Consider the following 25,886-nt stretch of genomic DNA (forward strand, 5'->3'; position numbering starts at 1 on the left):
AACGGGGTTAAAAACCAGCCACTGTAATATAGAAACCTCCACAACCAGAGAACATTCGGCATCCAGGGAAAGAACCTTGACCCCTCCATAGAAACCAGACCGACTCAGGCCCGGGGAAATCGGGGCCAGCCGGTTTGGAAAGGGAAGCAGTGGCCACACCTGCCCTCTCCCAGCGCCTACAGCAGGGCTGGAGGAGCCAGACCAATGATGGGTCTTGTGGTGGACGGTGGTGCAGGGGTTCCCTTCAGAAGCTCTGCCCTGCCATGAAGAAAGCATACTGAGCCTGGAGCAGAACGTTCGCTGCTATGAAACTGCGACACCCACACTTCGCTGTGACGTGACGATCTCCTGGGCCTGTCCCACTTCCTGTGGCCCAGCCACGGCCAGGGCACCATCACGCAAGGCAATTAAAAGAGAACCACCAGGGTGGGAAGAGGTCAACCAAAGAACTTGTACATATATATACATGTGTAACCCATGGACACAGACAATAGGGTGGTGAAGGCTTAGGGCAGGGGCTGGGGGTGGAGGCAGGTTAGAAGTGGTCAATGGGGGAGGGGAGAAGGGTACATATATAATACTTTCAGGGTTGGGGGGAGGGGGTAAGAGATCAACCAAAGGACTTGTATGCATGCATATAAGCATAACCAATGGACACAAGACACTGGGCGGGTAGGAGAGGCTGGGGGGAAGGTCAAGGGGGGAAAAAAAGGAGACAAATGCACTACTCTTTGTAATATTTTAAGCAATTAAAAAAATGTAAATTAGCAAACAAAAAAAATAAAAAGAATCATAACATAAAAATAAGTAAAAGAACCACCAGCCCAGCCAGTGTGGCTTAATGGTTGAGCATCAACCCATGAACCAAGAAGTCCCCGGTTCGATTCCTACAGGCTCAGTCTCCCATGGGGGGCATGCAGGAGGCAGCCTATCGATATCTCTTTCTCATAAATGTTTCTATCTATCCCTCTCCCTTCCTCTTTAAAATCAATAAAAACATTTTTAAAAAAGAGAGCCCCGGCCAGTTTTCTCAGTGGTTAGAGCGTTGGCCTGCGAACTGAAGTGTCACGAGTTCCATTCCCTCCAGGTCAGGGGCATGTATCTAGGTTGCAGGTTTGCTCCCTGCCCCTGGCGGGGGTGGGTGCGGGAGTCACTGTGTAATGTGTCTCACATTGATGTTTCTCTTTCCCTCCCCTCCATTCTCTCTGAAAAAGCAATGGAACAGATATCCTCGGGTGAGAATGAACAAAAAATTTAAAAAGAGAACCACCACCCAGCTCTAGCAGGGCCAGGCAAGAGGGCCCCAGGGACCTGCACAACCCCAGCAAGGCCCCGCCCTTACGGGCAGGAAGTCTCAAGCCTTCACTGAGTTGGGAAGGGCCCAGGCTACTGCCTGTCGGCTAACCACAGCTCTGGGTGGACAGAAAGCCCCAGAGTGAGAACAACCAGGGAGACTCTGTCCCACACATACAAGCACCTCACGAGTCAGGAGAAAGCCCCCCCAGCTTCTCACAGAGGAGCCGGCAGGGGGAGCCCAGGGACCAGCCCTGTCTGGTGGAAGGAGCTGGAGAGGAAAGGTGTTGGCAGGGAAGTGCTGACTTCTGGACGTTCCCTGAGATCCCCGCGGAAGAGGCTGTCCCCTCGTGCTCAGGTCCCATCCACTCTGAGTTGTGAGAGGAGGAGCAGAGGGTGCCTCTCGGCCTCTTTTAGGTGACAGATACCTCCAGGCCCCTGCGGTTTCCAACATCCTGTGGGCGGCCTGGTTTCAGCCGCCTTCACTGCACCTCGAGGCTGAGTCTGCAGCCGCCAGTCTGCGCCCTGCCTGCCTGGAGCCTCAGCAGGCTTCCCCAGTGCAGCCCCATATGTCCCTCAGCCCCTGGCAAGTTTCTGGGTGTTCAGAAAGCACCGATGGGAGGGAGGGGGTACAGAAGGGTGCCATCATAAGGAGCACTTCTAATCTGCTGCCTCTGGGTCCTCCCTTCCCCTCTACCCCTCCCTTCTGTCACCCAGACACAGCTTTGGAGAAAGGCTAATACAAGCGCACACCTCCTCCACGTCCCCTTACGTACAGGCTGCTACATGCATCCAAACCCACTGCTCCTCTGCTCTACAACCATCACAGCTCCCACTTGCTTGCTGAGGGAAACCGGGGCCTCTATCACTTGTCTCCCACCTGTCACCGGCTTCTCTCGGCGGCTTGCTCCCTGTCACTGGAGGACGCCCTGTGCCTTTCCTCCATTGTAACTTTTCTTGTGTTTTTCACTCTGGATCAGGTCCTTCCCACTCAGGCCCACCTGTCAATCAGGACAGCCTACGTGCTGAGGTCCACTCCAGGCGTCTGAGTGAACTGCTGCATTCTGCTGTTTCAGGGCGGAGGTGACCTGCCTTGACTCACAGGAAGACCTTGTGGGGTACAGCTGAGTTGAGGTGCCTTTGGGTGCGAGAGAGAAGGAAAGCAAGAGGGTGAGAAAGGGTGTCAGGGCTACAGTGTATCATGCCGGCCTGGGAGGGAGAGGACAGGTCGAGCCCCAGAGAGGTCAGCTTCCCTCTGTGTGGCCTTGGGCAAGTCACTGAATGTCCTCACCACTCACCCGCTTTCCCTACCGCCCCCCAAAAGCAAAGGTCTGCTGATAGTGAGTTTGTTCTCCTTGGTGGCTTAGAGGGGACCACTGTCTCCTGAGCATCAGGTGCTGAGCAGGTGCTGGGTCCTGGAACGAAGACCCTGTTGGCACCCCTTCCTCTCTGACGCGTGGGGTGGTGACGAAGCCAGAGAGCCGGCAAGGCAGCTGTGGTTCATCGATTTGTCTGAGAGGCTGTTAGCTTTTGAAATCAGACAGGAAGGAGGGTTGAGGTGGAGCCGGCACAGGAAGAGGTGAAGAGCCTGGCTGCTGTGACAAACCGGTGGGCTCGGGGACTGCAGGAGCCAGTGGGCTGTGTCCCTTGCTGCCCCGAGCAGGGCTTTACTCCTTCCCCGGACGGATCCTGAAGGCTCAGGGCCCAGCCAACTGGCCACAGAGAGACCCAGCACATCCCCACCACTGCCCAGCTGTCCCCACTGGAGCAGGGCTAAGCCTGGGGGCACTGGGATGGAGCCGCCCCTGGCTCCTTAGTCTTGGCATCCCAGAGGCAGCAAGACCCAGGAGGTAAGTAGAAGCCAGGCTGCCTCAGTGCAAGATGTGGGAGGAAGTGGAGACCGCCAGCAGGAGGGGCCATGACTTTTGAGGCTGAGTTGCTCTGGGACAGGGTGGCTGGGGGAACTCCAAGGTGTCCCCATGGTGCCAGGAGCTGCAGGGTTCCTCCCAGTCCCCTGGTGGAGGCACATGCTTTCCCAAAGCCCAAGGGCTTACTCTTGACCATCACAGGCCATCCTATGGCCGACTTTCAGATGAGGGTACAGACTGGGTGTTCCCTCCTCTGTCCCAGGGGTGCTGGGACAAAAAGCTGTTTGGTCTCAAGTCAGGAGAGAGGGGCATCCAAGAAGCCGTGGCCTGAGATACGCAGCCCAGACAGGAGGTCAGCACTGCAGGCCCCTACAGTCACCCCATGCAGGTGGGCAATGCAGAGGCCACAGTTCACACACAGGCCAAGCAGACAGACAGGACTGAGGTCCCTGGGAGGAGAGCACAGGGCAAGATGAGACCCACTGGCAAAGTCAGTGAGTAAATTGGGACCTGAGTCTCCTCAGGGATAAGGCAGAAGCCCAGTTGTCAGCCTGAGCGACACCAACAACAGGAGCACAGGTCCTCAGCTGAGCCCGGCCCCATGGATGAAGCTCTGGGGGAATGTGTGGGAATGAGGACGCCCAGCTTCATGGAAGCGGCAGGAGTCCCAAAATTGTCTGTCTGGCCTTGCCCTGCATCCTCCAGCTCAGACCTTCTGCAGACTGAGGGCCTTGGCCTTGAAATCCCCAAAGGTGGCCTGAGGCCCACTTGCCCTCAGTCCTCCCTTCTTTAAGCTGCTGCTCTCGCTGGAGGCTGTGTGCTCTGTACAGGGTCTACCTGACTGCCACTGGCCCTCACCCCACTCAGAGGCCTGTGGTAGGTTCCACCCTGCAGGAGTGGCATCTGGGGCCAGGTAACTGTCCCACTGAGGGAGCCTCCTCATTAGCCTCTGATGCTCACCCTGAGAGGTCATGGTGGTGGGCTACTTCCTGGCCCACCTGCTGGAGTCTCCTCCCCTATCTTACCGAGACAAGGTGTCCAAAGGTAAAGGCCTGGCTGGGGAGAATGGGTCTTATCTGATTGGAGCCGTAGTAGGGGTGCCAGATAAAATACAGGACACCCTGTTAAATTTGAATGTCAGATAAACAATGAGGTTTATTTAAAAATATAGAAAGAGACTAATTAAAGAACTTATATGCATGTATACACAGCCCATGGACACAGACAATAGGGTGATGAAGGCCTGGAGTGAGGCAGGGGCTGGGTGGAGGGGAGAAGTGGGGGAAATAAGGGACATCTGTAATACTATCAACAATAAAAAATAAACTAAAAACAAAACAAAACATAAGGTGTCCCAAGTATTAGCTGGGACATACTTATGCTAAAAGAATAATCTGCTATTTATCTGAAATTCAAATTTCACTGGGTGTCCTGGATCTTGCTTTATTAAATCTGGCAACCAAGGCCCGAGGTCATCAAGACAAGAAAGATGGATGTCTGCTAAGGATGGAGTGTTGGCCCCAACACTGGGAGGCTAATGGGACCTCAGAGGAGGGGGAGCTTGCCCCTCCCACCTCCCAGACACTCACAGGCCCTGCCTTTTCCTCCCCCCTCACTCCTGCCTGCTGTTGCCCCTCCTTTGTCACTTTCTCAGACTCTCTCTGGTTCAGTGGTTCTCAACTCGGGCTGCTCATTAGAATCACCTGGGTAGCTTTAAACTATATCAGTGTTGGGGCTCTACCACAGACCAATTAAATCTCTGGGTGGTTGGGCTAAGCCAGGGGTGGGCAAACTTTTTGACTCGAGGGCCACAATGGGTTCTTAAACTGGACCGGAGGGCTGGAACAAAAGCATGGATGGAGTGTTTGTGTGAACTAATATAAATTCAAAGTAAACATCATTACATAAAAGGGTACGGTCTTTTTTTTTTTCAGTTTTATTCATTTCTAACAGGCCGGATCCGGCCCGCGGGCTGTAGTTTGCCCACGGCTGGGCTAAGCAGTGGTGTTTTAAAAATAGCACTCCATTAAAAAAAAGAAAAGAAAAAGAAAAAAAAGCTCATCTGATCCAGCAATTCCACTTCTGGGTATATGTACCCACAGACTTGAAAGCAGGGATTTGAACAGATATTTTTACACCCATGCATTATTCACAAGCTTCACAAAGTGGAAACAACCCAAGCGTCCATCAACAGATGGAATATTTTTTAGCCTTAAAAAGAAATGAAATTCCAATACATGTTACAACATAGATGAACCTGAAAAACATTATACCCAGTGAGAGAGGTCAGATGCAAAAGGACAAATACTGCCGTGGTCAGTGTATCTCAGTGGTTAGAGCGTCGTCCCCTATGCCTGGTCAAGGGCATATACCTCAGCTGCAGATTCCCCAGCTCCAGTAGGGGTACGTGAAGGAGGCAACTAATCCATGTGTCTCTCTCGTGTTGATGTCTCTCTCTCTCTCTCTCTCTCTCTCTCTCTCTCTCTCTCTCTCTCTCTCTCTCTCTCTCTTCCTCCCTCTTGCCCCCCTCCTTACTTTCCACTCACTCTAGTAATCAATGGAAAAAATATCCTCAATGAGGATTTAAGAAAGGAATAGAAAGGACAAATACTGTATTACTCTAATTATATGAGGGTCTAGAGTAATCAAATTCATGTAGAAAGTAGAATGGTAGGTGCCAGGGGCTGGGAAAGGGGGAATGAATGGGGAGTTAGTGTTTAATGAGCACAGGGCCTCCCTTATGCCCTGTTCAGTTAGAACTACCCCCAAGAGTAATCCCTATTTTGACTTCTATCATTTTAGATTGTTTGGGCCTGACTTTAAACCCCCCATAAATGGGATCACAGAGTATGTTCTCTTTGGTATCAGCCTTCTTCCACTCAACATGTCTGTGAGAGTCAGCCATATTTTTGAGTGTGTCAGTAATTCATTCTTTTTTTCTTTTTCTTTTTTTTTTTTAAATATATTTTTTATTGATTTTTTACAGAGAGGAAGGGAGAGAGATAGTTAGAAACATCGATGGGAGAGAAACATCGATCAGCTGCCTCCTGCACACCTCCCACTGGGGATGTGCCCGCAACCCAGGTACATGCCCTTGACCGGAATCGAACCTGGGACCTTTCAATCCGCAGGCCGACACTCTATCCACTGAGCCAAACCGGTTTCAGCAAGTTCATTCTTTTTCATTACTATGTAGGATTTGATTGTATGAACATACCAGAAAAATCCCATTCTATTGTTAGTGGGCATTGGTTGTTTCTACTTTTTTGGACATTATGAATAAAGCTACTATGAACATTATGGTGCTATGTTTGGTAGAGATAAACACTTGTTTCTGTGGGGTACATACTCAGAAGAGGAATTGCTAGGTCACAGAAATATGTATATTTAGCTTTATTACTACCAACATTTTTTATAAAGTGATTTTAATTTGCATTTCTTTGATGATTAGTAATATACTCCTTTGTGACATGTCTTCAAAATTTTAGCTCATTTTTTAATTGGGCTGCGTTTCTTACTGATTTTTAAAACGTGTTCGGGACATCTTCTAATCCATGGCTTGCTTTTTCCCCTTTAAAGACTGTCTTCTAATGAAAGATACTCCTAATTTTAATGCATCCCAATATATCATTCTTTCCTTTCATGGTTATTACTTTTTGTGTTCAATTTAGTCTTTACCTAGCCCAAGTTCATAAAGATATTCTCTTGTATTTTTTCTAAAGCCCTAATTGTGTTAGCATTTACATTTAGATCTTTGAGCCAGCTTGAATTAATTTTTGTGTATGGTGTGAGGTATGGGTCAAGGTTCACTTTTCCCATATGAATATCTTGTTAGCACAGTTTAATGCAAAACCATTCTTTCCCCCATTGAATTGGCAGTGGAGCCTTGTTGTAAATCAGGTGACCATATATGTATAGGTCTGCTTCTATTGCAATGACCTATTTGTCTGCTCTTATGCCAATACCTATAGCACTATCCTAAGTCTTGATATTGTTTAGTGTAAGTCTTCCAGATTTGTTCTTCTTTTTCAAAATTATTTTGGCTATTCCAGGGTCTTTTGCATTTACCTATATGTTTTAGAATTAGCTTGCCAATTTCCCCCTTCCCCTCCAAAACAGCCTTCTGGGATTTTTATTGGGATGTTATTCAATCTATAGATCAATCTGGAAAGAACTGACATATTAATATGGAGTCTTCCAATCCATGAACATGGTAAATCCCTCCTTTAGATCTTTAATTTCTTAGTATTGTTTTATAGTTTTCAGTGTGGAGGTCTTGCACAGTTTTTATATTTATTCCTATATATTTGATATTTAAGTGGTATTTTAAATTGTTACTTTTAATTTCATTGTTGCTAGTAAGTAAAAATATAACTGGCCTTTTTGTGTATTGATCTTGTGGCTCAGAGGTTGAGTGTTGATTTATGAATGAGAGGGTCACGGTTCAATTTCCTGTCAGGGCACATGCCTGGGTTACGGGCTTGATCCCCAGTAGGGGGCATGCAGGAGGCAGCCGATCAATGATTCTCTCTCATCACTGATGTTTCTCCCTCTCCCCTCCTCCAATAAAAATATATATTTAAAAATACATCATAAAACATCAAGGAAGCTCAATAATCTCAAAGTAAGATTAATTCAAAGAGGCCCACACTGAGATAAGTTATAATCAAACTTTCAAAAGAAAAAGATGAAGAGAGAATCTTGAAATCAGCAAGATAAAAGCAAATCATCATACAAATAGGTCCTCAATAAGATTGTCAGCAGACTTCTCATCAGAAACTTTGGAGGCCAGAAAATAGTAGGCTGATATATTTAAAGCACTCACAGCGAGAGTAGAGGGTTGGGGGCGGGGGGAACCTGCCAACTAAGATTCCCATATATCCAGGAAAAATGTCCTTTAAAAAGTAAAGGAGAAATTAAGACATTCTCAGACAAACAAAAGTAGAGGGCGTTCATGACTACTAGACCTGCCCTACAGGAAATATGCATGGGACTCCTACAGGATGGAATGAAAGGACACTACACAGTAGTAACTCTAAGCCATATGGAGAAATAAAGATCTCAAAAAAGGCAAATACATGGGCAACTGTAAACACCAGTATTATTGTAACAATGTCTTCTTTGTGTGTGTTTTTTTATTGATCACCTCCCACCCACCCACCCCCCACCTTCCCTCCAGGATTCCACACTCTGTTCCATGCTTCCATGTCTCTGGATCCACTCTGTTCATCATTTTATTTTGTTCATTAGACTCCACATATGAGTGAAATCATGTGATACTTGTTTTTTTTGTTTTTCTCTAATTGGCTTATTTCACTTAGCATGATACTCTCCAGGTCTCTCCGTGCTGTCTCAAAGAGTAAGAGATCCTTCTTTTTTTTACTGCTGCATAGTATTCCATGGTATAAATGTACCACCACGCTTTTTAAAAAAAAAAAAAAATTTTTTTAATTTCAGAGAGGAAGGGAGAAAGAGAGATAGAAACATCAATGATGAGAGAGAATAATTGATTGGCTGCCTCCTGCAGGCCCCTATTGGGGATCGAGCTCACAACCTGGGCATGTGCCCTGACCGGGAATCCAGACATCCTGGTGCATAAGGTCAACGCTCAACCACTAAGCCATGCCAACTGGGCTGTACCACAGCCTTTTTACCCACTTCTCTACTGATGGGCACTTGGGCTGTTTCCAGATCTTAGCTATCGTAAATTGTACTGCTATGAACATAGGGGTGCATATATTCTTTCTGATTGGTGTTTTGGGGTTCTTAGGATATATTCCTATAAGTGGGATCACTGGGTCAAATGGGAGTTCCATTTTTAATTTTTTGAGGAAACTCCGTATGTTTTACGTAATGGCTGCACCAGTCTGCATCCCCACCAGCAGTGTATTAGGGTTCCCTTTTCTCCAGTCCTCACCAGCACTTGTCATTTGTTGATTTGTTGATGGTAGCCATTCTGACAGGTGTGAGGTGATATCTCATTGTCATTTTAATTTGCATCTCTCCAATGATCAGTGACTTTGAGCATTTTTTCATATGTCTCTTCGCCATCTATATGTCTACTTTAAAGAAGTATCTATTTAGGGCCTTTGCCCATTTTAATTGGATTATTTGTCTTCCTTTTGTTAAGTTGTATGAGTTCCCTATATATTTTGGAAATTAACCCCTTATCGATATATCATTGGCAAATGTATGAGCTCCCTTTTCATTTTGCTGGCTTCTTTCGCCGTGTAGAAGCCTTTCATTTTGATGTAGTCCCATTTGTTTATTTTCTCCTTAGTTTCCTTTGCCCTAGGAGATGTATCTGTAAACACATTGCTATAAGATATGTCTGATATTGTGCTGCCTATAGATTCTTCTAAGATTTTTATGGTTTCCTGTCTTACATTTAAGTCCTTTATCCATTTTGAGTTTATTCTTATGTATGGTATAAGTTAGTGGTCTAGTTTTTTGTTGTTTTTTTTACATGTATCTGTCCAATTTTCCCAACACCATTTATTGAAGAGACTGTCTTTACTCCATTGTATGCTCTTGTCTCCTTTGTCAAATATTAATTGAGCATAATGGCTTGGGTCGATTTCTGGGTTCTCCTTTCTGTTCCATTGATCTACTAGTATATGCCTGTTCTTGTGCCAGTACCAGACTGTTTTAATTACGGTGGCTTTGTAGTATAACTTGATATCTGGTATTGTGATTCCTCCAACTTTGTTCTTCTGTCTCAAGATTGCTACAGATATTTGGGGTCTTTTTTGGTTCCATATACATTTTTGGAGAGTTTGTTCTAAGTCTGTGAAATATGCTGTTGGTATTTTAATAGGGATTGCATTGAATAGGTAGTGTGGACATTTTAATAATGTTAATTCTACCAATCCATGAACATGGTATATTCTTCCACTTGCTTATATCTTCCTCTATCTCGCTTTTCAACGTCCTGTAGTTTTCCAAGTACAAGTCTTTTACCTCCTTGATTATGTTTATTCCTAAGTATCTTAACTTTTTTGTTGCAATAATAAATAGGATTGTTTGTTTAGTTTCTCTGAGAACTTATTATTGGTGTATAAAAAAGCCATCGATTTTTGGGTGTTGATTTTGTATCCTGCTACATTGCCAAACTCACTTATTAAATCTAGTTGTATCAATGATTTTTAACTGTACTTTTTGTTTTCTACATGATTTAAGAGATTATTACATTAAAAAAATAACCCTGATTATTAGTATTCAAACTAATATTACTGTAACTTTGGTTTGTAACTCTAAATTTTGTTTTCTACATAATTTAAGAGACTAACAAATTTAAAAGAATTATTAGTTTATGTTTTGGGGCACACAATGTATATAGATGTAATTCAGTGACATTAACAACCAAAAGGCGTAGGGACAAGGATGCAAAGGAACAAAGTTTTGTATGTTATGGAGGTTAAGCTGATATAAATTAAAATTAGAGGGTTATAACTTTAGGATGTTAAACGTAACCTCATGGTAACCACAAAAGGAAATAAGAGAGAACCAAGATGGTGGTGTAGGCAAATGCCTGTACTTGCTGCATCCCACAACCACATCAAAATTACAACTAAAATAAAGAATAACCATCATCCAGAACCACCAGGAAGCTGGCTGAATGGAAGTCCTACAACTAGATAAGTAAAGAAGAAAGCATACTGAGACTGGTAGGAGGTGCAGAGGTGCTGAACAAGCTGGTCTGGCTCCCACTTGTGCCATTTTTTTAATTGGGAGGGAGATCATCTCTGTGAAGGCTGCCCAGAGGAGCAAAGGGTCCCAATCCCACACCAGATGAACAGCCCAGGTCCCAGAGCTGGGAAAAGAAGTCCCTATGGGTAGTAAGAACTACAGGCCGTAAAAAGCAGTGCGGATTCGGGCTGAGTGACACACAGGCTGCTGGAGACCCAACTGCTCCTCTTATAAGGCCGATTGAACTTACAAGCTCCTGCTTCCTCTGAGCTCGAGTGCCCGGCGAGGCTCTGGGGAACCCAGACACATACGAGGAGAAACTGGACTGTCTGGCATCAGGGCAGGAACTCAGTGTTGGCTTTCTTCCAGACAGAGGTGCTCACAGCGGTCATTGTTACTATGCTTGGACCTGCCCGGTTGCAGGGCTGACTGGCAGCCATTTCTGTTTGCTCTCCCCTGGTGATTCCCTGAGATCCTGCCCCACCCAATTTACAACCCCACCCAAGCTGTGGGCAGCAGCTTTTTCATATGAATGGCCTGTCCTTTCTCAGGCTAAAAACCTATCAAACAAGCTGCAGCTGGGTCAGGGAGCCCCAAAGCTACCAATAAAAAGCCTAAGACCCAGCACCAGCCTGCATTGCTTCACAGCCAGGCCTCATCTGGGCACTTCCAAACCCGATACAAAGAGGAGGAATCTGAAGATCTCTCTGTAGCTCCTGCTGGGTGGCCCCAGGCAGTGGCTGACTTTGCACCTCTCTGGAGACCCAAGAGCCAGTGTACCTAGTGGTCAATGTGAGACCATACGAGATTACAACTCTTCACATCCATAAGCTACACACTCAAGGGGCAGATTCAGTGAGCACCAAAGCCCCATTAAAGCAAGTCCTGCTCCATAAGGTTGTCTCCTACACAGCAGCTCTCCCACTGTAGTTGCAGCTGGTCCCTACAGCCAATTGGCCTGAAGGTCAATTCCTCCCAGTGACACCAACAGCAATCAAGTCTCAACTACAACAAGACTGTGCTCACAGCCCACAAAGGGGTGCACCTAGAGCTCCCAGCTCAGGTGATTGAGGAGGCTGAGCCACTGGGCCCTATAGGACACCTACTACACAAAGCCACTCTATCAACTCAAGCAGACTTAGCAGCTCCACCCAATACATAGAAACAAACACAGGGAAGCAACCAAAATGTGGAGACAAAGAAACATGTTACAAATGAAAGAAATAGAAGAAAGCAAAAAAAACTGGATATAGAGTTCAAAATCACAGTTATAAGGTTATCAAGAATCTTCCAGGAATTTCCAAGGGACTTAGTGAGACTTTCAAGGAGCTTAGTGAGAATGACAAAAAAAAAAAAAAAAAAAAAAAAAAAAAGGAAAAGGACCAGTTAGAAATTAAGCATACACTGACTGAAATAAAGAATAATATACAGAAATTCAACAGTAGACTAGAGGATCCTGAGAATCAATGATTTGAAATATGAAGAAGCAAAAAACACCCAACCAGAAGAGCAAAAAGAAAAAAGAATCCAAAAATATGAAGATAGTGTAAGAAGCCTCTGGGACAACTTCAAGTGTACCAACATCTGAATTATGGGGGTGCCAGAAGAAGAGAGAGAGCAAGATATTGAAAACCTATTTGAAGAAATAATGACAGAAAACTTCCCATACCTGGTGAAAGAAATAGACTTAAAGTCCAAGAAGCATAGAGAACCCCAAACAAGAGGAACCCAAAGAGGACCACACCAAGACACATCATAATTAAAATGCCAAGGGCACAAGACAAAGAGTGAATCTTAAAAACAGCAAGAGCAAAACAACAATGAGGTACCATCTCACACCTGTCAGAATGGCTATCATCAACAAATGACAAGTGCTGGAGAGGATGTGGAGAAAAAGGAACACTCGTGCACTGCTGGTGGGGATGCAGACTGGTGCAGCCACTGTGGAGAACAGTATGGAGTTTCCTCAAAAAGTTAAAAATGGAACTCCCATTTGACCCAGTGATCCCACTTCTAGGAATATTTCCCAAGAAAACAGAAACACCAATCAGAAAGGATATATGCACCCCTATGTTCATAGCAGCACAATTTACCATAGCTAAGATCTGGAAACAGCCTAAGTGCCCATCAGCAGATGAATGGATTAGAAAACTGTGGTACATCTACACAATGGAATACTACGCTGCTGTAAAAAGAAGGAATTCTTACCATTTGCAACAGCATGGATGGAACTGGAGAGCATTATGCTAAGTGAAATAAGCTAGTCAATGAAAGAAAAATACCACATGATCTCACTCATTTATGGATAATTAAGACCATTATAAACTGATGAACAAAAATAGATACAGAGGCAGAGCAACATAGAATAGACTGTCAAACTACAGTGGGAAGGCTGGGGAGAGTTGGGGGGGGTGGGTAAGAGATCAACCGAAGGACTTGTATGCATGCATATAAGCATAACCAATGGACACAAGACACTGGGGGGTATGGGAGGCCAGGGAAAGGTCAAGGGGAGAAAAAAAAAGGAGACATATATAAAACTCTTTGTAATACTTAAAGCAATAAAACAATTAAAAAAAAACACAAAAAACCGCAAGAGGAAAGCAGTTAGTTACCTACAAAGGAATGCCCATACAACTGTCATCTGATTTCTCAACAGAAACTATGCAGGCCAGAAGGGAGTGGCAAGAAATATTTAAAGTGATGAATACCAAGAACCTACAATCAAGATTACTCTACCCAGCAAAGCTATCATTTAGAATTGAAGGTCAGATAAAGAGCTTCACAGACAAGAAAAAGCTAAAGGAGTTCATTACCACCAAACCAGTATTATATGAAGTGCTGAAGGGTATTCTTTAAGAAGAGGAAGAAGAAGAAGAAAAAGGCAAAGATAAAAAATATGAACAACAAGGTGGCAACAAATACATATCTATCAACAACTGAATCTAAAAAATCAAACAAATAAAAAAATCTGATGAACAGAATAAACTGGTGAATGGAATAGAATAAGGGGCATGGAAATGGAACAGACTGACAATTCTCAGAGGGAAGGGGTTGTGTGAGGGTGCCGGAAGAGATTAGACAAAGATCTTATAGGCATGTATGCATTACCTACGGACACAGATGATAGGGTGGCAAGGGCCTGGGGCAGGGTGGGAACCAGGTGGAGGGGAGATATGGGGGGAAAAAAGATAGACCTCTGTAATAATCTCAACAATAAAGGTTATTTTTTAAAAAATGGGGGGGGGGGAGAATAAGAAAGAAATGAAAACATTTCACTTCAACAGATCAACTAAACACAAAAGATGCTAATGCAAGAAATGATGGGGGTTAAGCTATAAAGCATAAACAAACAAATAGCACAATAACAGAAATAAGTCTCTCCTTACCAGTAGTTACTTTATTTTTATTTTTTTCCTTATTGATTAAGGTATTACATATGTATCCTTATTTCACTTAACATAATGCTCTCTAGTTCCATCCATGCTGTTGCAAATGGTAAGAATTCCTTCTACCAGTAGTTACTTTAAATGTAAATGGATTAAACCCTCTAGTCAAAAGACAGAAATTGGTAGAATGGATAAAAACATATGATCCAATGACATGCTGTCTACAAGAGACTCACTTGAGATCCAAAGACACAAATAGGTGGAAAGTGAAAGGATGGAAAAAGATATTCTATGAAAAGAGTAACCAAAAGAGAGCAGGGGTGACTACACTGACATCAGACTAACTAGATTTTAAATCAAAAGAGTTTACAAGTGTTTATAAGAGCCCTAGCTGGTTTGGCTCAGTGGTTAGAGTGTCAGCCCTCAGACTGAAGGGTCCCAGGTTTGATTCCAGTCAAGGCTCAATTCCTGCCCTACATGCAGTGGGCAACCAATTGATGTGGCAATTTAGATAAGAAAAAAACACAGTTTTACTAGAGGATCTAAAGAAAGCCCTCAACAATACCCACATTAACGTGACTTCAATCAAAATCTCATCTGTCTTTTTCCCCCTTTAGTTTTGACATTTAGAAGTATAAAAGAGTGAGAACAGCCAGAAGGACTCAGAAGTATAAGTGGCCTAGCCCTGGCCTATTTCTAATGTTCCCAGATTAGTTCATCTACCTCAAATTGGTTACACTCAACTCTCCAACACCACTATGAACCAAATGGCTGGGAAATGCTATTTTCCTTGTTGCTACACTTTGTTTAGCATTTTCCAGGTGAAAAGGTTCATCCTGAGTTAAAATGCCTGGAACCCCAATGCAAATTCAAGGTTGGGGAGTGCGCTGGGGTCTTGGGGCTGTAGGCAACAAATCCTCCTTTTAAGTGAATAACATTGAGGCCCAGAGAACACAGGGCTGGAAGGCATAGTTGGACCTGGTTTAATGAGCTGCTACACCCAAAGCAGTAGGTGTGGCTTCTGCCCAGCCCTGAGTCCTGTTTTCTCTTCTAGACCCATGGAGGAAGGATGGCCAACCCCCACCCCTTGAGTTCCTAAGGCCCTGCTGGAGGAGCTGCCGTGGGTGGGCCATGGGCTGGACATCCTGCCCACTACAGGTGAGAAGAGGGGTGAGATGGAGGTGGCTCTGGGTCCTCAAGTATCTATCTTAGCTAAGGGAGGGATATACAGGGGGGTGGGAGGTGGGAGGTTGGGGGGCAGATACACAGAGGAAAAGGAATGTGAGTGGGTGGGACTCAGACATGGTTTGCCTCTTAGCACCTCTGCGTCACTATCCCCAGCAGAAACAGTGCTGCCTGTGGGTCAGGAGCCCCTGCTCTTCCAGGAGACCCCAGGAAACAGAGTAAGAAACGTAGCTATACCACTGCTCTGAGAACCAACTTTCCCTTCTCTTTAGACTCCTCCATTTTTTCTTTGTTTCTTTTTTAATCACTAGACTTTCGTTATTAGGGCAGTTTTAGGTTTACAGACAAATTGAGAGAAAGATTAAGTACAGAGATTTGCATATACCCCCTGCCCCCCATGTGCACCCTCCCCTACTGTGGACATCCCCACCAGAGTGGCACTTTTTACAGCAGGTGAACCTACACTGGCACATCATTATCACCCCGAGTCCACGGGTTACATGAGGGTTCACTCTTGGTGCTGTGCATTCCCTGTGCTTGGACAAATGTATAATGACGTGAACCCACCACCGTAGTATATCACTCAGAGTAGATTCGCTGCCCTAAAAATTCTCTGTGCTCCACCCACTCATCCCTCCCTCCTCACCCCAAGCCCCTGGCAACCATTGATCTTTTCACTGTTTCCATCGTTTTGCCTTTTCCAGAATAACACAGAGTGGAAGTCATACAGTATGTAGCCTTTCCAGATTGGCTTCTTTCATTCTTCCCTTCTGTGAGTGGACCTACTCATAACCGCATTGCCGTTTCCAGGTTACAAATGACACCCCGGCACAGAGGGCTCAGGCAGCCTGCCCAGGGTCACACAACCAGTAAGTGGCGGAGCTCACGCTCGAGCTTGGGCCTGGGTTCTTATCCATTTGGTCCCCTGCATCTGATCAATGCTTGTGGCATTAGGAACGATTCTCAGCATCCAGGAACAACCAGCCCCTCCAACCTCCTCCTCGAGGTCAGACTGTGGGCCACTAGCTGGGAGAGGAGAAAGGGTGGGTCCCCAAAGGGTGAGTCCCCACACATCCTTGGAGGCTCCTTACCTGTCCCCGGCCGCTGGGCAGGGAGACAGCAGGCAGCAGGTTCAGGCTTTCTCTTCACAGCTCCTGGCAGCAATCCTGGACTCCATGAGGAAGCAGGAGATGCGGATGGGTGGGGAGGCTGGCCAGGGCCATGGTGCTGGCTCCCCGGCAGAGCAGGTGAAAGCCCTCATGGACCTGCTGTCCGGGAAAGGCTGTCAGGGCTCCCAGGCCCCACAGACCCCTGACAGGACACCCGACTCTCCACGGGGGCCTCATGGCAATGGTAGGCAGATGGAGGGGTGTCCCTAAGCCTTTTCCCCTCCTCTCCTTTCACCCCCCCCCCGCCATTCTACCTCCTGCCCCTGCCTTTCATCTGCCTCTCCGCTTTCCTTCTTTACACCCGCCCTCCCCAATCCTGAGCTCTGACCTCCATCCACAGACTCGCGGATACAGAGACACCAAGAGGCCCTTCTGAGCAGGGCAGGAGGCAGCCTGGAGCTGGGTGGCCCCTCACCCAGGCTAACCAACCTCCTGCTAGTGGAAGGCCTGATGGACTTGCAGCTGAGGGAACACGACTTCACCCAGGTGGAGGCCACACGTGGGGCCTGGCGCTCAGCCAGGACCATCGCCCTGAACAGGCTCTTCCTGCCTCTGTCGCGGGTGTCCATCCCTCCCCGCATCTCCATCACCATTGGGGTGGCTGGTGTGGGCAAGACCACCCTGGTGAGGCACTTTGTCTGCCTCTGGGCCCGGGGGCAGATTGGCAAGGACTTTTCCCTGGTGCTGCCTTTGACGTTCCGGGATCTCAACACCCATGAAAAGCTGTCCGCAGACAGACTCATTCGCTCCATCTTTCCACACGTCGGGGAGTCTGGCCTGGAAGTGGCAGCCCTGGCCAAAGTGCTCCTTATCCTGGACGGCCTGGATGAGTGTAAGACTCCTCTGGACTTCTCCAACACCGTGGCCTGCACGGACCCCAAGAAGGAGATACAGGTGGACCACCTGATCACCAACATCATCCGGGGCAACCTCTTCCCGGAAGTTTCTGTCTGGGTCACCTCCCGTCCCAGCGCAGCTGGCCAGATCCCAGGGGGCCTGGTGGACCGGATGACTGAGATCCGGGGCTTTAATGAAGAGGAGATCAAACTGTGTCTGGAGCAGATGTTCCCCGAGGACCAGGTCCTCTTGGACTGGGTCCTGAGCCAGGTTCGGGCCCACAGGGCCCTGTACCTGATGTGCACCGTCCCGGCCTTCTGCCGGCTGGCGGGGTTAGCCCTGGGCCACTTGTGCCGCCACAGGCAGGGGCCCCAGGACACAGAGCTGTGGCCTCCAAGGACCCTGTGTGAGCTCTACTCTTGGTACTTCCGGATGGCCCTGGGTGGGGAGGGGCAGGAGAAGGGCAAGGTGAGCCCTCGCATTGAGCAGCTGGCCCACGGTGGCCGCAGGATGGTGGGGACGCTGGGCCGGCTGGCCTTCCATGGGCTGGTCAAGAAGAAGTACGTGTTCTATGAGCCGGACCTGAAGGTGTTTGGTGTGGACCTTGCTCTGCTGCAGAGCACTGTGTGCAGCTACTTCCTGCAGCGGGAGGAGACCCTGGCCTCCTCGGCAGCCTACTGCTTCACCCACTTGTCTCTGCAGGAGTTCCTGGGGGCTGCGTACTACTACAGTGCATCCAAGAGGGCCATCTTCGACCTCTTCACGGAGGGTGGTGTGTCCTGGCCTCGGCTGGGCTTCCTCACGCATTTCAGGAGCGCGGCCCAGCGGGCCATGCAGGCTGAGGACGGACGGCTGGATGTGTTCCTTCGCTTCCTCTGCGGCCTCTTGTCTCCAAGGGTCAATGACCTACTGGCGGGCTCCCTGTTGGCCCCGGGCGAGCAGCAGGGCTCCCGGGTGCAGGTGGCCCAGTTCCTGCAGGGCAGCCTACAGTCCAGCACGGTGGTCTGTGCCCGGGCAGTCAATGTGCTGCACTGCTTGCACGAGCTGCAGCACACAGAGCTGGCCCGCAGTGTGGAGGAGGCCATGGAGAGCGGGGGCCTGGCCAGGTTGACCGGCCCCCCGCACCGGGCTGCCCTGGCCTATCTCCTGCAGGTGTCAGATGCCTGCGCCCAGGAGGCCAACCTGTCCCTGAGCCTCAGTCAGGGTGTCCTCCAGAGCCTGTTGCCCCAGCTGCTCTACTGCCGGAGCCTGAGGTGGGCACCAGGGTGGTGTGTGCAGGGGTGTTGGCGGAGGAGAGAGGAGAGGCCCTGGAAAGTACTTCCTCTCCACCAGCAGCCTCTGCGTCAGTGTTTGGGGGCTGCTGTAACAAAGGTCCACAGACTGGGTGGCTTAAAGCAATAGAAACGTTTTCTCTCACAGTTCTGGAGGCTGAGTCCAAATTCAAGGCGTTGGCAGGGCTGTGCTCCCTCTGACACCTTCAGGGGAGGATCCTTCCTGCCTCTGTAGCTTGTGGTGTTGCTGGCTACCCTTGGCTTATACATCCATCACTCCAATCTCCGCCTCTGTGGCCACATGGCTATACCCTCTCCGTGTCTGTCTTCACATAGGGCAGCGGTTCTCAACCTGTGGATCACGACCCCTTTGGCGGTCGAATGACCCTTTCCCAGGGGTCGCCTAAGACCATCCTGCATATCAGATATTTACATTACGATTCATAACAGTAGCAACATTACAGTTATGAAGTAGCAACGAAAATAATGTTATGGTTGGGTCACAACATGAGGAACTGTATTTAAAGGGCCAGAAGGTTGAGAACCACCGACATAGGGCTTTCCTCGCTTGTAAGGACATTAGTCCTATGGGATGACAGGCCCACCTCACTCCAGTGTGACCTCATCTTCTCTAATTACGTCTGCCACGGCCCTATTTCCAAATCAGGTCACACTCTTGAGCCACTGGGGGGTTAGAATGCCAACATAGCTTTTGGGGAGACACTATTCAACCCATAACACCCTGTGAACCATCCCAGTGCTGACAGAAGCCACACCCACACTCTCCGCCCTCAGGCCATCTTCTGTCCACTGCTCTGGACTTAATAGGGGCTGGGGGAAGGGCACCAGGGCCAAGGCCATTCAGGACCTGAGAGCAGCTTCCATGTCCTCAGAAGGAGGAGAACTAGCAGCAAGCATCTCCCAGATGCACACGGACAGAAACCCCAGGGCTCATGCCCCTGAGCCTCCCAGTTCACCTTCGTAGGAAAACTGTGAGCTCGGTGGGTGTGCTGTCCTAGGTCTCTGGGCCATGTGGTGGGAGCTACAGTGGAATGGAGAGACGGGGTGGGGGCGGGTATCCTAGCCTGGGTGTCTGAGCTTAGTGCCCCCTCCTGCCTTCCTGTGCTAGCCAGGGACTTCATCCACCCTGCCTATGGGAGGTGGTACCACTCACAATGGCTGTTCCTCCCGACCAGGCTGGACACCAACCAGTTCCAGGACCCCGTGATGGAGCTGCTGGGCAGTGTGCTGAGTGGAAAGGACTGTCACATTCAGAGAATCAGGTAACGCTGACCCAGGAGACTCCGCCCAGGGCACCCACCTGTCTCTCTGGTTCTGAGGGCTCCTTCCCCATCCTCCTTTCTGCTCAACTAGCTGGTGGTACTTTCAAAAAGAGGCGTCTGAAGCATGCTGCAGCTTGTTTCCGCCCATTCCAGAGAGTTCCAGGGCTCAAGTGCTCATCTGTAAGAAGAGGGGAAGGATAGGGTGAGGGGCAGAGGCTGTTTCTCCAAACACTATGTGCACTGACATGGCACAAGGCCCAAACTTCTCACAGTTTGCCCTCAAATAGTGTTCTGGGCACAGGATTCGATCTTTAAATAAAACATAATTTTTAAAAAAATTTAAATTAAAAACGTTAGAGCCTGGTTGTCCTGACATGCCAAGGTTGTGGGTTCAATCCACAGTCAGGGCATATACAAGAATCAACCAATGAATGCATAAATAAGTGGAACAACAAATCTCTCTCTCTCTCTCTCTCTCTCTCTCTCTCTCTCTCTCTCTCTCTCTCTCTCTCCCTTCTTCTCTTTCTTACAAAGCAATAAAAAAAGATTTAAAAATTTAAACATTGCATCTTTAATGTAATTAAAGTTTATTTGCTGACTGCAGGACAGATCTATGTGCTTATAAAATCTCTCCTATAATAATTTCCAAGTTTGAGTAACACTCTTGTTTGTACATGAAATGATTCCATGACCTAAGGGCAACTTTCAGAGAATTAGGGAGGTCGGTTTGGAGAACAGGACCCAAGAATAATTTTTCATTCTCACACAAGGCTTTGGGTTCTGAAATAATTTATATCTGAGGAAATAAAAACGTGGAATGAGTCGGGAGCAAAACAATTATTGAGGACAGTGGTTAGAATAGTAGGCTCCATGTGCTCTCGTACAGACACCTCTGTGCCTAAGGAGGGTAAAATCAGTTCATCAGAGCTGTGAGTGCTTGAAATTGGCCGTGGTGGGAGTATTTACACCATGGAAATTGGCCAATGTTAAAAATCAGGGTTTTTGTATTTTGGTTTTTCCTGAGAGCCAGTTTTCTAGCACACCACTATCTGGGGTCCATGCTGTAGACTTCTGTAACCGCCTACCCTCATTCCTGTGCTATGTAGCAGTTGTTGTGCTAAATTCTGATCAAACTTCCCTGGGACCCTTTGCCAGTATGCCGGTCTGTCTGCCTACTCTAGTCCTACCTTGCTTGGCTCAGAGGCTTTTGTGGGCCTGGCATTCTGTTCCAGGGCTCACCTGATCTCTGCCTCTGTCCTGGCCCTGATGATGCTGGTGAGGCTGAGGGGTTTGGATCATGAGCCTGGAGCTGATATTTATAGACTTGCCATAACCATTCTTCTCCCTCTCCTTGGGCAGCTTGGCTGAGAACCAGATCAGTAACAAGGGGGCCAAAGCTCTGGCCAGATCCCTCCTTGTCAACAGAAGTCTGACTTCTCTAGAGTAAGTACACCACCAAAGGCCAGTCTTTCCCCATAGGGACAGGGAGCACTTGTGAGACATGTTGTGAAGTCCCCTTGACTAGTCTCTCCCATGGGTGGACTGGAAGAATAGCTGAGCAAACAATGTCACAGCTCCTGCTCAGCTATTCAGACTCGCCCAGGAAGCACCAAAATTTCAGGCCTGAACTTGGAGTTATCATTCTCCTCTCCGTCCTTGGCTCAAGTCCACTAGTGTATCAGATCCTATTTTCTTCTGCCCATCACATGGGGCACCTTCAGAAACTCCTTCCTTGTTTGCCTACATAAACATCTCTGTCCCACTTGCACCAAACATGAAATCCTAAACCCTGATACATTCTGTTCAAGAAGCATAGATTTAAAGGTCACTGTAACTTCTGCTCCTCCTTCCCTCCCTGGGCACTGGATGAAAGGGAATGGTTGTTTCTCTCTCCCGCCAGCCTCCGCTGTAACTCTATTGGGCCTCAAGGGGCCAAGGCGTTGGCAGATGCTCTGAAGATTAATCGCACCCTGGCCTCTCTGAGGTACGTGTTACCTGCTTACCCTTGAAAACTTTCCCTTCAGGTGCCACCTATGGAGTAGGAGGTGATTGAAAATGTGGGCATCAGACATCAGCTCCGACCCAGGGGGTACCACAGGATCTTGTATCCTAAGCAAGTTTCCAAGTTCCAGCTCCTCCCTGGTTATTGTGCTTGTGTTTATGGCCTGAGCAAGGAATAGAGGAGAAGGGTAGAGATATGTAGAGGTGGAGGAGCAAAATAATCTATGAGGAAAACCTCTTGTCCTCCATTGAATGAGAAATCCCCAAGATCATGGTGCCAGAATGTCCCCCTGAGATGTTTTCCAAGACATTGAAAGCCCATCTTTCTGAAGATTCTTATAGTTTGGTGTGGTTTGCTATGCTCCTTTTAGGAGCCAGTGGTTGTATCCATCCTAAGTTGAATGTGTACCACCATTTTGTTTTTATTTATTTGTTTGTTTGTTTATGCTTCAGTTATAAATTCTAAAATTAAAAATGATAAGACTTGAATTTATCCTAAGAATTCTTTGCTTCTCAGTTGGTGCATCACAATACGGCTTATTTTCTATAAGAACGTTTTTCCTAGGGACTAATTTCAGTGTATTGTGGTCTGTGTAAACACCTTGTATAGTAGATCTTCTGAGTAACAATTCCACATCGGAAACCTTTTTTGTTGTTGTTAATCCTGACCTGAGGATATTTTTTCTCATTGCTTTTCAGAGAGAGCAGAAGGGAGGGAGGGAGAGAAACATCGATGTGAGTGAGACACATCAACCGGTTGCCTCCTGCATATGCCCCAACTAGGGACAGGGAGCTAACCTGCAACCCAGGTACATGCCCTTGATCCAGACTCAAACCAGCACCCCTTTGGAGTGCAGCCTGATGCAACCACTTAGCAACATCGGCCAGGGGGGAACCTATTTTTTATCAGTTTAATGAAGATAGCATTTCGGTGGGCGTCTGAGTTGATTCAGCTGCTCTTGTTTTGACCATGGCTAATCCATGTTCTTTTCACCAGGCAACTTTATGTCTCTTCTATTTTCTTAGGAGAAGCTTCATTTTCTTTACTTTTGAATTCTTCATTTATCTTTATTCTGGCTGTGTGGTTGCCTGACCCATGTCTCTCCTTACCATGGCGGCTACCTATCCCTGTTTTCATTTTCTTATATTGAGGTGAGGTTCCCACAAAATTCACCATTTTGAAGTGTGCAGTTCAATGGCACGTAATACATTCACAATTGTGCAACTGTCACCTCTATCTAGTTCTAAAATATTTTCAGCACCCCAAAAGAAGACCCTGTGCCCATTAGCAGTCACTTCCCATTCTCTCCTCCCTTCAACAATCACCAATCTGCTTTCTGCGCAATGGATTTGCCTATTCTGGATATTTCATATAAATGGAAGCATACAATAAGACCTTTTATGTCTGTCTTCTTTCACTTAAGATGTTTTCAAGGTTCATCCACATTTTAGCATGTATCAGTAGTTCATTCCATTTTCTGGCCAAATAATATTCATCAGTTAATGGACATTTGGGTTGTTTTCAACTTTTGGCCATGTAAATAATGGTGCTGTACACATTTGTGAACAGTATTTGAATAACTGTTTTTAATTCTATTGGGTAGATGCCTAGGACTAGAATCTGCTGGTTACATGGTAACTCTATGTTTAACCTTTTGAGGAACCACAAGTCTGTTTTCTACAGTGGCCACACCATCTTACATTCCCCCCAGCAGTGGATGAGGGTTCCGATTTCTCTACATCCTCGCCAACCCTTGGGTGCTATGACTTTTAGCTGTAATTGGGATTACCGATGACCTAGCTATTGTTATCCAGATACCATGGGCAACTTGTCCCCAGTCAGCAGGCTAGTGCTTAGAGACCCAGAGGGAAACCCAAGTCCAGAGCAGCAGAGGGGAAGGCCAATTGTTGCCCAGTTCCTGTGTGGTGTGCATTGAGGGCATAGAGTGGTTAAAGCCCCTTGTCACTGAGCTTAGTTGCTGCCCTCCCTTGAGCATTGGTGACACTGTGGTGGGATTCAGGCCACCATTGGGTGCCTTTGTGTGCTCCATTGGTGACATGCCTCTTCCTTGCCTCCACAGCCTCCAGAGTAACAGGATCAGGGACGATGGTGCCAAATTCATGGCTGAGGCTTTGGCAGCCAACCGGACGCTCTCCGTGATGCAGTGAGTAGACATGCTGGCCATCAGAAAGTCTCCTTTGTACTCTCTCATCTTCTTCTCCAAGGACCTCTCTGCCTGTGTTTTGCAAGGAGGGATGGATGGGCAAGGCCCTGAGGCTTTCTGACCTGTCTGGATGGCCCCTGGAAAACTTGACGTCCATTGCTTTTCCAGAGAACAGGTGTTGGGCAAAAAATTAAAAATAAAACCTCCTGCCAATCCAGAAAACCCTCTCTACAAATGTGAGGAAGAACAAAACAGCTTTATTATTTGAATAAACACTCAACTGGACTGTAATGTACATCATAAGCAATCTGCTGATGAGATTGCAAAGACAGAAATAAATCACATCCTTTTCCATAGCCAACAGACACAAACCATTACATACATGTTTCCAAGATAAACAACTTGTCCTCAAGTAAGAGAACTGGACAGCAGCGTTTGTCACACACAGTTTATCCTAAATTAGCCTGGTAGTTGGGATAGCCACCTGTGTTTGTTAACTGCCTTTAGCCAAAGGAAAGTTAAAACTTTATATCTTCATGACAAGAAGGCTCTTACAACTTGGAGTCTGTGCTATCTTCCTTGATGTGTACATTTCAAGAGATGACTGGCACTCAGCACTCCGTTGTCTCTGACCTCTCACCTTGGGTCAGAGTATTCTTGGCCTGGGAATAGCAGGGACCAGCTTTGCTAAAGGACCCCTCTCCTCTCTCACAGCCTGCAGAAGAATACCATCGGGCCCATGGGAGCCCAGCACATGGCAGATGCCCTGAAGCAGAACAGGAGTCTGAAGGAGCTCATGTGAGAAATGCAGAAAGGCCAATTGGTATCCCCAGTGTCTAACACAATGCCCAGCTTATCATAAATATTTGTGAGCATGGGGATGGATGGATGGATGGATGGATGGATGGATGGATGGATGGATGGATGGATAGATGGATGGGTGGATGGATGGATGGATGGATGGATGGGTGGATGGATGGACTGGTAGTTGAGTGGATGGATGGGTGGATGGATGAATGGGTAAGTGTGTGAGTGGATGTAGGTGCAGAACAACTGGCTTTGGACCCCAAAGCACTGGACCAGGAGAATGGAGATCCAGGTTCACAGACTGAGTGAGCCACAACTGTCTCAGGCTCACATGTACTGCCTTCTCAGCCAGCAAAAGAAAATGGCATTTCCTAGCCACCTTCACATAACATATCACAAACACCTCTCATTAAAGAGTTGGTCTTGCCTCCTGGCCCCTACTCCCCTGCCAGGGAGCCAAGGACTTTGCTACCTTCATCTCTTACAAGCAGCAGGAGGTCACTTCCAGAGGCCACTGGCCAACCAGCCTCAAGCAGGAGAGACTGTACTGGCACCTTGAGACAACAGAGACAGCCCCTCCTAGACCCTGATCTCTGGGCCCCACCCTGCCCAGCTGCTCCAGGAGGCCGGCTCACCAGTGTCCCGTCTCTTACAGGTTCTCCAGTAACAGCATTGGCGATGGAGGTGCCAAGGCCCTGGCTGAGGCCCTGAAGGTGAACCAGGGCCTGGAGAGTCTGGAGTGAGTCTGCCTGACCACCCTCCAGGGGTGGCTGTGGGCAGAGGGGAACTCCCTTCCCCCCTCGTCCCCCTCAGGTTTCCTATCCAGTAGGTGGGTGGGTCCTGGAGGAGGGCTGTCAGTCAGGGCCACTTCCCTGCCAGAACCCAACCAACCCCCAACCCTGGGCATGCTATGATCTCAGTGTCTCTCC

General features: G+C 47.5%; 1 protein-coding gene across 7 annotated transcripts in view; it reads left to right on the plus strand.

Moving 5' to 3' along the window:
• Positions 1 to 2,400: 2,400 nt before the first annotated feature.
• NLRC3 (NLR family CARD domain containing 3) overlaps positions 2,401 to 25,886 on the plus strand; it is a 32,707-nt gene continuing 9,221 nt past the window's right edge. Inside the window, exons 1-11 of one of the 7 annotated variants that reach the window (XM_036310295.1) lie at positions 2,402 to 3,143; positions 15,294 to 15,397; positions 16,235 to 16,293; positions 16,576 to 16,777; positions 16,934 to 18,683; positions 19,898 to 19,984; positions 21,344 to 21,427; positions 21,885 to 21,968; positions 24,067 to 24,150; positions 24,865 to 24,948; positions 25,613 to 25,696. In XM_036310295.1, coding sequence (XP_036166188.1) covers positions 16,600 to 16,777; positions 16,934 to 18,683; positions 19,898 to 19,984; positions 21,344 to 21,427; positions 21,885 to 21,968; positions 24,067 to 24,150; positions 24,865 to 24,948; positions 25,613 to 25,696 — 2,435 coding nt within the window. In that variant the 5' untranslated portion in view covers positions 2,402 to 3,143; positions 15,294 to 15,397; positions 16,235 to 16,293; positions 16,576 to 16,599. Of the gene's footprint in view, positions 3,144 to 15,293; positions 15,398 to 16,177; positions 16,778 to 16,933; positions 18,684 to 19,897; positions 19,985 to 21,343; positions 21,428 to 21,884; positions 21,969 to 24,066; positions 24,151 to 24,864; positions 24,949 to 25,612; positions 25,697 to 25,886 lie in introns of those variants that run through there. The other 6 variants (XM_036310291.1, XM_036310297.1, XM_036310294.1 and 3 more) reach the window with 6 other exon arrangements.

Source organism: Myotis myotis, unplaced genomic scaffold, assembly GCF_014108235.1.
Source record: "Myotis myotis isolate mMyoMyo1 unplaced genomic scaffold, mMyoMyo1.p scaffold_m19_p_5, whole genome shotgun sequence".
NCBI classification, from domain to species: Eukaryota; Metazoa; Chordata; class Mammalia; order Chiroptera; family Vespertilionidae; genus Myotis; species Myotis myotis.